Source organism: Leiobunum rupestre, chromosome 10, assembly GCF_980474605.1.
Source record: "Leiobunum rupestre chromosome 10, qqLeiRupe1.1.hap1, whole genome shotgun sequence".
Taxonomy (NCBI): domain Eukaryota; kingdom Metazoa; phylum Arthropoda; class Arachnida; order Opiliones; family Sclerosomatidae; genus Leiobunum; species Leiobunum rupestre.
In genome coordinates this window covers 29,349,811-29,360,965 of record NC_143393.1, presented here as the reverse complement: position 1 = coordinate 29,360,965, position 11,155 = coordinate 29,349,811, and the positions used below count along the sequence as shown (strand labels likewise).

The 11,155-nt window shown below is 32.1% G+C and overlaps 1 protein-coding gene across 1 annotated transcript; it reads left to right on the top strand.

The window, feature by feature from the left end:
• The first annotated feature begins 4,959 nt into the window (after positions 1–4,959).
• On the top strand, positions 4,960–9,783 carry LOC149925340 (uncharacterized). Its single transcript, XM_090161730.1, has 15 exons — positions 4,960–4,986; positions 5,266–5,809; positions 5,868–6,387; positions 6,455–6,599; positions 6,658–6,799; positions 6,887–7,175; positions 7,232–7,332; positions 7,388–7,696; positions 7,754–7,876; positions 7,933–8,019; positions 8,082–8,192; positions 8,277–8,419; positions 8,479–8,855; positions 8,913–9,193; positions 9,254–9,783. Exons 1-15 carry the CDS (start codon positions 4,960–4,962, stop codon positions 9,781–9,783), a joined length of 3,729 nt encoding a protein of 1,242 aa, XP_090017856.1.
• Positions 9,784–11,155: the final 1,372 nt, after the last annotated feature.

Sequence of the window (11,155 nt, the reverse complement as noted above, 5' to 3'; positions counted from 1 at the left end):
ATGCCAAATTTTGGTAAATTTCTTCAGTCAAACATGGTTTTGAAGAAATATTGACACTAGCAACTGATTAACAAATCAATAAACTTGAATAATTATTGATATAAATAAGCCTGGCAGCTCTGTTTTGTTAACCACACTAAGAAAATAAATATAAATTTTGAATTAATTCTTAAGAATTATGAATATTTACAGCTCCAAAATCCATTTATCTGAAATGCCAAATTTTGGTAAATTTCTTCAGTCAAACATGGTTTTGAAGAAATATTGACACTAGCAAGTGATTAACAAATCAATAAACTTGAATAATTAATGATATAAATAAGCCTGGCAGCTCTGTTTTGTTAACCACACAAAGAAAATAAATATAAATTTTGAATTAATTCCAGCTCCAAAATCCATTTATCTGGCAGATTGCCGTGTGAAATGCCAAATTTTGGTAAATTTCTTCAGTCAAACAAGGTTTTGAAAATACATTGACACTAGCAATTGATTAACAAATCAATAAACTTGAATAATAATTGATATAAATAAGCCTGGCAGCTCTGTTTTGTTAACCACACTAAGAAAATAAATATAAATTTTGAATTAATTATTAAGAATTATGAATATTTACTGCTCCAAAATCCATTTATCTGGGAGATTGCCGTGTTGAAATGCCAAATTTTGGTAAATTTCTTCAGTCAAACAGGGTTTTGAAGAAACATTGACATTAGCAACTGATTAACAAATCAATAAAACTTAATAATTATTGATTTAAATAAGCCTGGCAGCCCTGTTTTGTTAACCACACTAAGAAAACAAATATAAATTTTGAATTAATTCTTAAGAATTATGAATATTTCCAGCTCCAAAATCCATTTATCTGGGAGATTGCCGTGTTGAAATGCCAAATTTTGGTAAATTTCTTCAGTCAAACAGGGTTTTGAAGAAACATTGACACTAGCAACTGATTAACAAATCAATAAACCTTAATAATTATTGATATAAATAAGCCTGGCAGCCCTGTTTTGTTAACCACACTAAGAAAATAAATATAAATTTTGAATTAATTCTTAAGAATTATGAATATTTACAGCTCCAAAATCCATTTATCTGAAAGATTGCCGTGTTGAAATAACAAATTTTGGTAAATTTCTTCAGTCAAACATGGTTTTGAAGAAATATTGACACTAGCAATTGATTAACAAATCAATAAACTTGAATAATTAATGATATAAATAAGCCTGGCAGCTCTGTTTTGTTAACCACACTAAGAAAATAAATATAAATTTTGAATAAATTCCAGCTCCAAAATCCATTTATCTGGCAGATTGCCGTGTGAAATGCCAAATTTTGGTAAATTTCTTCAGTCAAACATGGTTTTGAAGAAATATTGACACTAGCAACTGATTAACAAATCAATAAACTTGAATAATTATTGATATAAATAAGCCTGGCAGCTCTGTTTTGTTAACCACACTAAGAAAATAAATATAAATTTTGAATTAATTCTTAAGAATTATGAATATTTACAGCTCCAAAATCCATTTATCTGGGAGATTGCCGTGTTGAAATGCCAAATTTTGGTAAATTTCTTCAGTCAAACAGGGTTTTGAAGAAACATTGAAACTAGCAATTGATTAACAAATCAATAAACTTGAATAATTATTGATATAAATAAGCCTGGCAGCTCTGTTTTGTTAACCACACTAAGAAAATAAATATAAATTTTGAATTAATTCTTAAGAATTATGAATATTTACAGCTCCAAAATCCATTTATCTGGGAGATTGCCGTGTTGAAATGCCAAATTTTGGTAAATTTCTTCAGTCAAACAGGGTTTTGAAGAAACATTGACATTAGCAACTGATTAACAAATCAATAAAACTTAATAATTATTGATTTAAATAAGCCTGGCAGCCCTGTTTTGTTAACCACACTAAGAAAACAAATATAAATTTTGAATTAATTCTTAAGAATTATGAATATTTCCAGCTCCAAAATCCATTTATCTGGGAGATTGCCGTGTTGAAATGCCAAATTTTGGTAAATTTCTTCAGTCAAACAGGGTTTTGAAGAAACATTGACACTAGCAACTGATTAACAAATCAATAAACCTTAATAATTATTGATATAAATAAGCCTGGCAGCCCTGTTTTGTTAACCACACTAAGAAAATAAATATAAATTTTGAATTAATTCTTAAGAATTATGAATATTTACAGCTCCAAAATCCATTTATCTGAAAGATTGCCGTGTTGAAATGCCAAATTTTGGTAAATTTCTTCAGTCAAACATGGTTTTGAAGAAATATTGACACTAGCAATTGATTAACAAATCAATAAACTTGAATAATTAATGATATAAATAAGCCTGGCAGCTCTGTTTTGTTAACCACACTAAGAAAATAAATATAAATTTTGAATAAATTCCAGCTCCAAAATCCATTTATCTGGCAGATTGCCGTGTGAAATGCCAAATTTTGGTAAATTTCTTCAGTCAAACATGGTTTTGAAGAAATATTGACACTAGCAACTGATTAACAAATCAATAAACTTGAATAATTATTGATATAAATAAGCCTGGCAGCTCTGTTTTGTTAACCACACTAAGAAAATAAATATAAATTTTGAATTAATTCTTAAGAATTATGAATATTTACAGCTCCAAAATCCATTTATCTGAAATGCCAAATTTTGGTAAATTTCTTCAGTCAAACATGGTTTTGAAGAAATATTGACACTAGCAAGTGATTAACAAATCAATAAACTTGAATAATTAATGATATAAATAAGCCTGGCAGCTCTGTTTTGTTAACCACACAAAGAAAATAAATATAAATTTTGAATTAATTCCAGCTCCAAAATCCATTTATCTGGCAGATTGCCGTGTGAAATGCCAAATTTTGGTAAATTTCTTCAGTCAAACAAGGTTTTGAAAATACATTGACACTAGCAATTGATTAACAAATCAATAAACTTGAATAATAATTGATATAAATAAGCCTGGCAGCTCTGTTTTGTTAACCACACTAAGAAAATAAATATAAATTTTGAATTAATTATTAAGAATTATGAATATTTACTGCTCCAAAATCCATTTATCTGGGAGATTGCCGTGTTGAAATGCCAAATTTTGGTAAATTTCTTCAGTCAAACAGGGTTTTGAAGAAACATTGACATTAGCAACTGATTAACAAATCAATAAAACTTAATAATTATTGATTTAAATAAGCCTGGCAGCCCTGTTTTGTTAACCACACTAAGAAAACAAATATAAATTTTGAATTAATTCTTAAGAATTATGAATATTTCCAGCTCCAAAATCCATTTATCTGGGAGATTGCCGTGTTGAAATGCCAAATTTTGGTAAATTTCTTCAGTCAAATAGGGTTTTGAAGAAACATTGACACTAGCAACTGATTAACAAATCAATAAACCTTAATAATTATTGATATAAATAAGCCTGGCAGCCCTGTTTTGTTAACCACACTAAGAAAATAAATATAAATTTTGAATTAATTCTTAAGAATTATGAATATTTACAGCTCCAAAATCCATTTATCTGAAAGATTGCCGTGTTGAAATAACAAATTTTGGTAAATTTCTTCAGTCAAACATGGTTTTGAAGAAATATTGACACTAGCAATTGATTAACAAATCAATAAACTTGAATAATTAATGATATAAATAAGCCTGGCAGCTCTGTTTTGTTAACCACACTAAGAAAATAAATATAAATTTTGAATAAATTCCAGCTCCAAAATCCATTTATCTGGCAGATTGCCGTGTGAAATGCCAAATTTTGGTAAATTTCTTCAGTCAAACATGGTTTTGAAGAAATATTGACACTAGCAACTGATTAACAAATCAATAAACTTGAATAATTATTGATATAAATAAGCCTGGCAGCTCTGTTTTGTTAACCACACTAAGAAAATAAATATAAATTTTGAATTAATTCTTAAGAATTATGAATATTTACAGCTCCAAAATCCATTTATCTGGGAGATTGCCGTGTTGAAATGCCAAATTTTGGTAAATTTCTTCAGTCAAACAGGGTTTTGAAGAAACATTGAAACTAGCAATTGATTAACAAATCAATAAACTTGAATAATTATTGATATAAATAAGCCTGGCAGCTCTGTTTTGTTAACCACACTAAGAAAATAAATATAAATTTTGAATTAATTCTTAAGAATTATGAATATTTACAGCTCCAAAATCCATTTATCTGGGAGATTGCCGTGTTGAAATGCCAAATTTTGGTAAATTTCTTCAGTCAAACAGGGTTTTGAAGAAACATTGAAACTAGCAATTGATTAACAAATCAATAAACTTGAATAATTATTGATATAAATAAGCCTGGCAGCTCTGTTTTGTTAACCACACTAAGAAAATAAATATAAATTTTGAATTAATTCTTAAGAATTATGAATATTTACAGCTCCAAAATCCATTTATCTGGGAGATTGCCGTGTTGAAATGCCAAATTTTGGTAAATTTCTTCAGTCAAACAGGGTTTTGAAGAAACATTGAAACTAGCAATTGATTAACAAATCAATAAACTTGAATAATTATTGATATAAATAAGCCTGGCAGCTCTGTTTTGTTCAAGTTCAAGTTCAAGTTCGTTTATTGTTAATTATTTGATTTTACATTGTTGAGAGTTGCAAGGGCCAAGTCAACAGTGACTTATAGCCCTTTTTGTAAAGTTTTTTAAATTTTTTTTTGTACAATAGTAGTATAGAAGTGGGGGTATGGCTTCAAACCCCCCCTATGTTAAGTCTACGGGACCCTACCTATTCACCCTGTTATAAAAAGGAACTGTGCCTACCCCTCCTTTTTGGTGTTGAAGTGAAACATATCTTATAACGCCTACCCATCTTGTTTTGAGATTTGAGATAATTCCATACCGCTACTTAAGATGCGATAAATTCATATCTATTAGATTTGATCATATTGATGTTCGAAGTTTAATATGGAACGCGTATCGTTTTCCGATGTTGTAAGATACATATCGTTGCTCAAGACACTAATCTTGAGAATTCTCGTTTTGTGATTAGATACACCCCAAGAGCGACATTCAAAACACTTGTGTTTAATATAAAATGGGGTTCCTGAAAATGTCGTAGTCATTAAAGGTTAGTCTATTCACTCTTAGCGTATCCATATTTTTAGTATGCCTAAAGCGAATCATTCATGTCCTATTTGTGAAAAAAATTTCAATATAAAAAGAAGTCTAACTCGCCACATTTAAGAACAACATGGGGACAAAAAATTTAAGTGTGAGGTGTGTGATAGGAGCTTTACTAGACTAGAGCATATAACACGACATAAGCGTGTGCATGATCTAGACAAACCGGGTCCCTCAACTCCCAATCCAACACATAGTTCTTCGAGACCGTCCACTCCAGATCCAATACAATCCACATCCACACGTTCACCAGCCCCAGAGCCGACTTCACCTACTCTTGATGAGACACCTCCAGGGTCCCCTAGTTTTGCTCGGGCCTTAAACAATACGTTAGCGTCTGTCCGCTTCAATGCGGAAGAATACGATATTGATGTTGCTATGTTTATTAACAATCATAGGTGCGCTTTTCGAGATTTTTTGATGGAACAGCTTCAAAATAGACGCGGTGTTAAATGGTTTTTAATAGTTAGAGCCGTGTATTCGCGACCATTAACTGGCGATGAACAATCAGCGGAAGTACGCCCATATTTTCGCAGCACTATGTATACCACTCTGATGTCTGACGTCATAGAGGATCAGATGGACGATTGCGTGCAGGCAATTCAAACCGCCGCTGAAAACTTTGAGGGATCAGGTATTTTAATTTTTTAGTCTGTTTACCGTTGAAACTAAATATATTATTTTCAATATAGGATCAGGTTGGGTAATCGATCATCTGCTGTATGCTGAACTAAATATCACATCGTATCAGCCCTTACGCGGTGGTCATACCTCGTCATTTCTAGAAATACCCCCAAAATTAGCTAAACGTCATGCAATTCTCAACGTAAAAAATACGGATGATGAAAAATGTTTTTTGTGGTCAATACTGGCAAAGCTGTACCCTATTAATAAGAAAGACAATCCTAATCGTGTTTCTAAATATCGTCCATACGAGAACGAACTGGATACGAGTGGCGTGGTTTTTCCCTTTGAATTAAGCTCTCGAGTTCTTAAAAAATTTGAGTTAAATAATAATTTATCAATAAACGTGTTTGGATTTGCGGGGGATCTATATCCACTTTTTGTCAGTACAAACAAATGCAATAAAGATAGGGAAGTTGACCTTTTACTAATTTCCCGGGGGGAGTACAAACATTACTGCTTAATACGCAGCCTCAGCAAACTTTTACAACACTTAAATAAGCATCGAGGTACGTCATATTATTGCAGGTAATTAATGTTCTAGACTAATATCTGTACGAGGTGGACTACTTTATTACTTTTAATGTCTTATAAGGCTATGCTTACACCGGTTCAGTGGAAATGGAGCTGAATTACGACGCAACTCTCATATCGAAGAGTGTACACCTCATGGTGCGCAGAAAACATTTTTCCCGAAAGATAAGGTTCTATCCTATGAGAAGATTGCTTGGGAAATTAAGGTTAGTTATAATATCCGAATAATAAGAGTTATTATTTATTTTATAATCAAATGCGTAGGTGGGGTACACTTTGTACGCCGACTTCGAGTCCATCCTCCCCAAATTTCAAGGTTGTAATCCAGACCCTAACATGTCAAACACCACAAAATTAAACCAGCACATCAGCTGCGGGTATTCTTGGGTTCTTGTAGGACCAGATGGTAAGAAGTTACCGATTACAAGCCGTATATATGAATTTTAATGGTGATATATATTAGGTGCACCTGTTCGAAACAACTGTTACCTAGGTTTGGACGCGACTTCGAAATTTATTGAAGCGTTACTGGAATTGGAGAAAGAACTAACTGTCCTTCTAAAGACCAACGTACCGATAATTATGACTTCTGAGGAAGAACAACAATTTCGCACCGCTCGAGATTGCTACATTTGTCGAATGCCACTTAACCAATCGGATTCGTCGCCAGTGCGAGATCATTGCCATTTTACGGGGAAATACAGAGGACCGAGCCACGCTATCTGTAATCTAAAATTAAAGGTTCCAGATTTCATCCCCATTTTCATTCATAATCTAAGCCGGTAAGTTAAATAGTTGAACACTAAAAAAATTATAATAAAATTTAAAAACAACGTAGATATGATCTCCACTTAATATGTAAAGATATTGGACGATATAAGAATCAAAAACTTAGCTGCATCCCCTCTACAGACGAAACTTATATTTCTCTCTCTTTGGGTAATACTGTTTATATTTTATTAAAAACATGACTAAAATAAAATTGTGTTTATAGGGTCTTTCAGATTCCTAGACAGTTTTCGTTTCCTCCCTGATTCGCTAGAACATTTAGTTTCGAATCTAGCGAAGGAAGGACCAAGTAAATTTCCTATCATTGGGAAATATTTTGACAACGAAAAAATTCAGTTGTTATTGAGGAAGGGAGTTTTCCCTTATGAATATCTGGATACCGAAACTAAGTTTCAGGATAAAACCTTACCGCCTCGAAAGGCGTTCTACAGTTCCCTTAAAGGAGAGCATATTTTGGAAGCTGATTATTTACACGCTCAAAATGTTTGGGAAATCTTCAATATTCCCACTTTAGGTGAAATTACCTTTAAATAATATATTTCAAATGCATTATGTTTAATTTTTGTGTTAGGTGAATACACTAAACTCTATGTAAAATGCGATGCGTTGCTGTTAGCGGACGTGTTTGAAAACTTTCGAACCCTTTCCATGACCAATTTTAAATTGGATCCCGCTCACGCGTACACGGCACCAGGTGTGGCTTTATTATCTTCCTATAAATATTATTAAAATTAATACGCTTTTAATTAGGTTTAGCTTGGCAAGCGGCGTTGAAGATGACTGAAGTTCGTCTTGATCTTTTAGATGATATAGATCAACACTTATTTATTGAGAAAGGTATTTTAATTATTAAATTTAACTATACAATTAACTAATTTTATAAATATATAATTTTATAGGTATAAGAGGTGGTGTGTCTATGATATCCACTAGATATTCAGAGGCTAATAACAAATATATGCCCGAATCTTTTGATAAAACTATTGATAGTAGCTATATATGTTATTTAGGTAACATAATTTATTTTATTTTTATATTAATGATTTGTTTAATTTTTATGCTAATAATTTGTTCTATTATTTTATCGACGTAAGATTGTAATAATCTATATGGCACTGCTATGTGTGAGGCACTACCTCTAGGTGATTTTCAATGGGTACACGACGAAGACTTACAGTTGGTTGGAGATAATATTCAAAATATTCCAGACGATTCTGTAACCGGATACATTTTAGAGGTATGAACTATTCAATTGAACTTGATATTTACAATTTTTATTATTGTTATCACTTTCAGGTTGATTTAACTTATCCAACACAATTACATGAATTACACAATGACCTTCCCTTAGCCGCTGAATCTAAGGTCATAACGCGCGATATGTTATCCCCGTACTCTAAAGCTCTTTTAAAACATTTAAATATTAAGGAGAAGTCTAGTCTACCAAAGCTTCTCCCTAATTTAAACAATAAAGAGAAATACGTAGTGCACTATCGTAACTTAAAATATTATGTAGAGTTGGGGATGAAAATATCCAAAGTACATCGAGTTTTGTCATTCACTCAAGGAAAATGGCTCGAAAAATATGTTAGATTTAATACCGAGCAAAGGAAAATGGCTAAAAATACCTTTGAAAAGAACTTCTGGAAGTTGATGGTTAACTCCGTTTTCGGGTAAGTGATCTAAAATTTAATTAATTAAAGTAAAACTAACTATTTTTCTTTTCAAAGGAAAACTATGGAAAACTTACGTAAACATATTAACTTTGAGCTTATACACAAAGCTGATAGAATGTTAAAGGTGGCCAGTTCACCGACGTTTGATCATTTCAAAATATTTAACGAGGATTTAGCCGGAGTTCATAAAAAAAGAATAAAACTGAAGCTCAACCGACCAATTTATACTGGTTTCAGCATCCTTGATTTATCCAAGTTGTTTATGTACCAGTTCCATTACGGTTTTATAAAACAAAAATACGACAGTAAAGCCACTCTACTCTTCACAGATACAGGTACCACATAAAAAACGTACAAATTTATTTCAGGCGCTTTAATATAATTTTCTATTATAGATAGTCTAACCTACAACATACAAACCGAGGATTTGTACAGAGACCTCGAAAAATATGAGGAATATTTCGATTTTTCTGATTTCCCCTCAACCCACTTCCTCTATTCCATCAAAAATAAAAAAGAATTGGGGAAATTTAAAAGTGAAACGAATGAAAAACTAATTCAGAGCTTTGTTGGACTCCGTCCAAAATTATATTCCTTGAAACTGTATGGTGAATCGAAAGCTAAAAGCGAAATAGAAAAGGAGATGTTTTTGGGGAAATCGCTGGAGTCAATACTAAATCATAAAAAAGTCTGCAAGGGAATAGCTAAAAATGTTATAAGAAACGTCATTCGCCATGAGGATTATGAAATATGTCTGTTTGATCAACAACTCACATTAGTCGACATGAAACGTATTGCCAGTTTCAAACATAACCTCTTCACACTCAACATACGAAAATTGTGTCTATCACCTAATGACGATAAAAGGTATATCTTACCTTGTGGAATCCGCACCCTGGCTCATGGACATAAAGATATCAAATAATTCCTTAAAGTTATCTATTAAATTTGTATTACGTACACTCCCTAAGTGTATTATATTAATTATCAAAGAAAAAGAAAAATAATTTCGTACATTATAGTACCATAGTCAAAAATGCATTTAATAAAGCATAAAAAATTACATTTTATTTTTTATTTTTTTTGGTACGGTGTAAAGCGTTTTGTAGAGGAATGTTTTTGTGCACCATCTTCAGCAACGTCCCCCCTATTTCCGGAAACGGAAGGTGATCCAAAAAGACGAGCGAAGCGAATTGCACGATCGGTTTCGTCTTTAGACATATTCGGGTCCAGCCTTACCACCTTAATGATAATAATATCATAGGATTTGCAATTTTTAATTGAAAATTTAAATATTTACCTCTATGAAATTGGATGCTGTCCCCAACATCTTCCGAGCGTTTTCCGTGCTCTTGGGGTACGGTAGAACTAAATCTAACGAATTTTGTTCTTCGTTTTCTATCACGTTGTCTTTCCAATTAAAAACAAAACTTATGAATTCCTTCATTTCCCTAAATTTAAAATCAAAAATTTCACATTTTTCCGGAAAAAAAGTAAAACGTAAAGACGTTTTTTCAACATTCTTATTTTCTCCCATTTTAAGACGGCTTTGAGGGGAACATTAATTTTCTTCACTTTGGTCCTCGATTTATATACTAAATCTTCGTGTATTTTTTAATCAAAACTATTAAGCCAAACGGATTGTGAAAATACTTGAAATAAGTGGTTTTACCGATAATTTCTAAAGGAATTTAACTTTAAAGGGCATCTTAGATTATTGTTTGTAATTTTACTAAAGTTCAAAACGTACGAAGAGTCCTTCAAAGTACTATAAGGAATTTAACTTTAAAGGGCATCTTAGATTATTGTTTGTAATTTTACTAAAGTTCAAAACGTACGAAGAGTCCTTCAAAGTACTATAAAAGGATTTTATTTGTGAGCTAAATTCATATTTCCCTTAAACTTAGAAGTTAATTTGTATAAAATATTTACTAATACCGGGGAAATGGACTCTAGAAACAAACTTCAATTTGTTAAACTTTCGGCAAACGCTTTTACGCCAACACGGGCGTCGGTGGAGTCGGCGGGTCTAGATTTACGTAGCGCGTATTGTTATGAATTACCCGCCGGAGAGAGAATTTTAGTTGAAACGGATATATGTATTGAGGTACCTGAGGGTACATATGGACGTATAGGTAATTATTTATGGTTGCTAAAATTATTTACCTTTAATTCATTCTATGAATTAAAAAATTAGCGCCGCGTTCCAGTCTGGCAATACGCAGCGGCATCGATGTTATGGCAGGTGTAATCGATAGGGATTACACTGGTCCTGTTGGAGTAATTTTGATTAATCA

Excerpts from the sequence above, each read along its gene's own strand:
- LOC149925340 (XM_090161730.1), top strand. The coding sequence starts at position 4,960 with ATGGAACGCGTATCGTTTTCCGATGTT. Across the intron at positions 6,800-6,886 it reads GGTTCTTGTAGGACCAGATG|GTTTGGACGCGACTTCGAAA; the intron begins GTAAGAAGTTAC and ends ACTGTTACCTAG. Across the intron at positions 9,194-9,253 it reads TCTACTCTTCACAGATACAG|ATAGTCTAACCTACAACATA; the intron begins GTACCACATAAA and ends TTTCTATTATAG.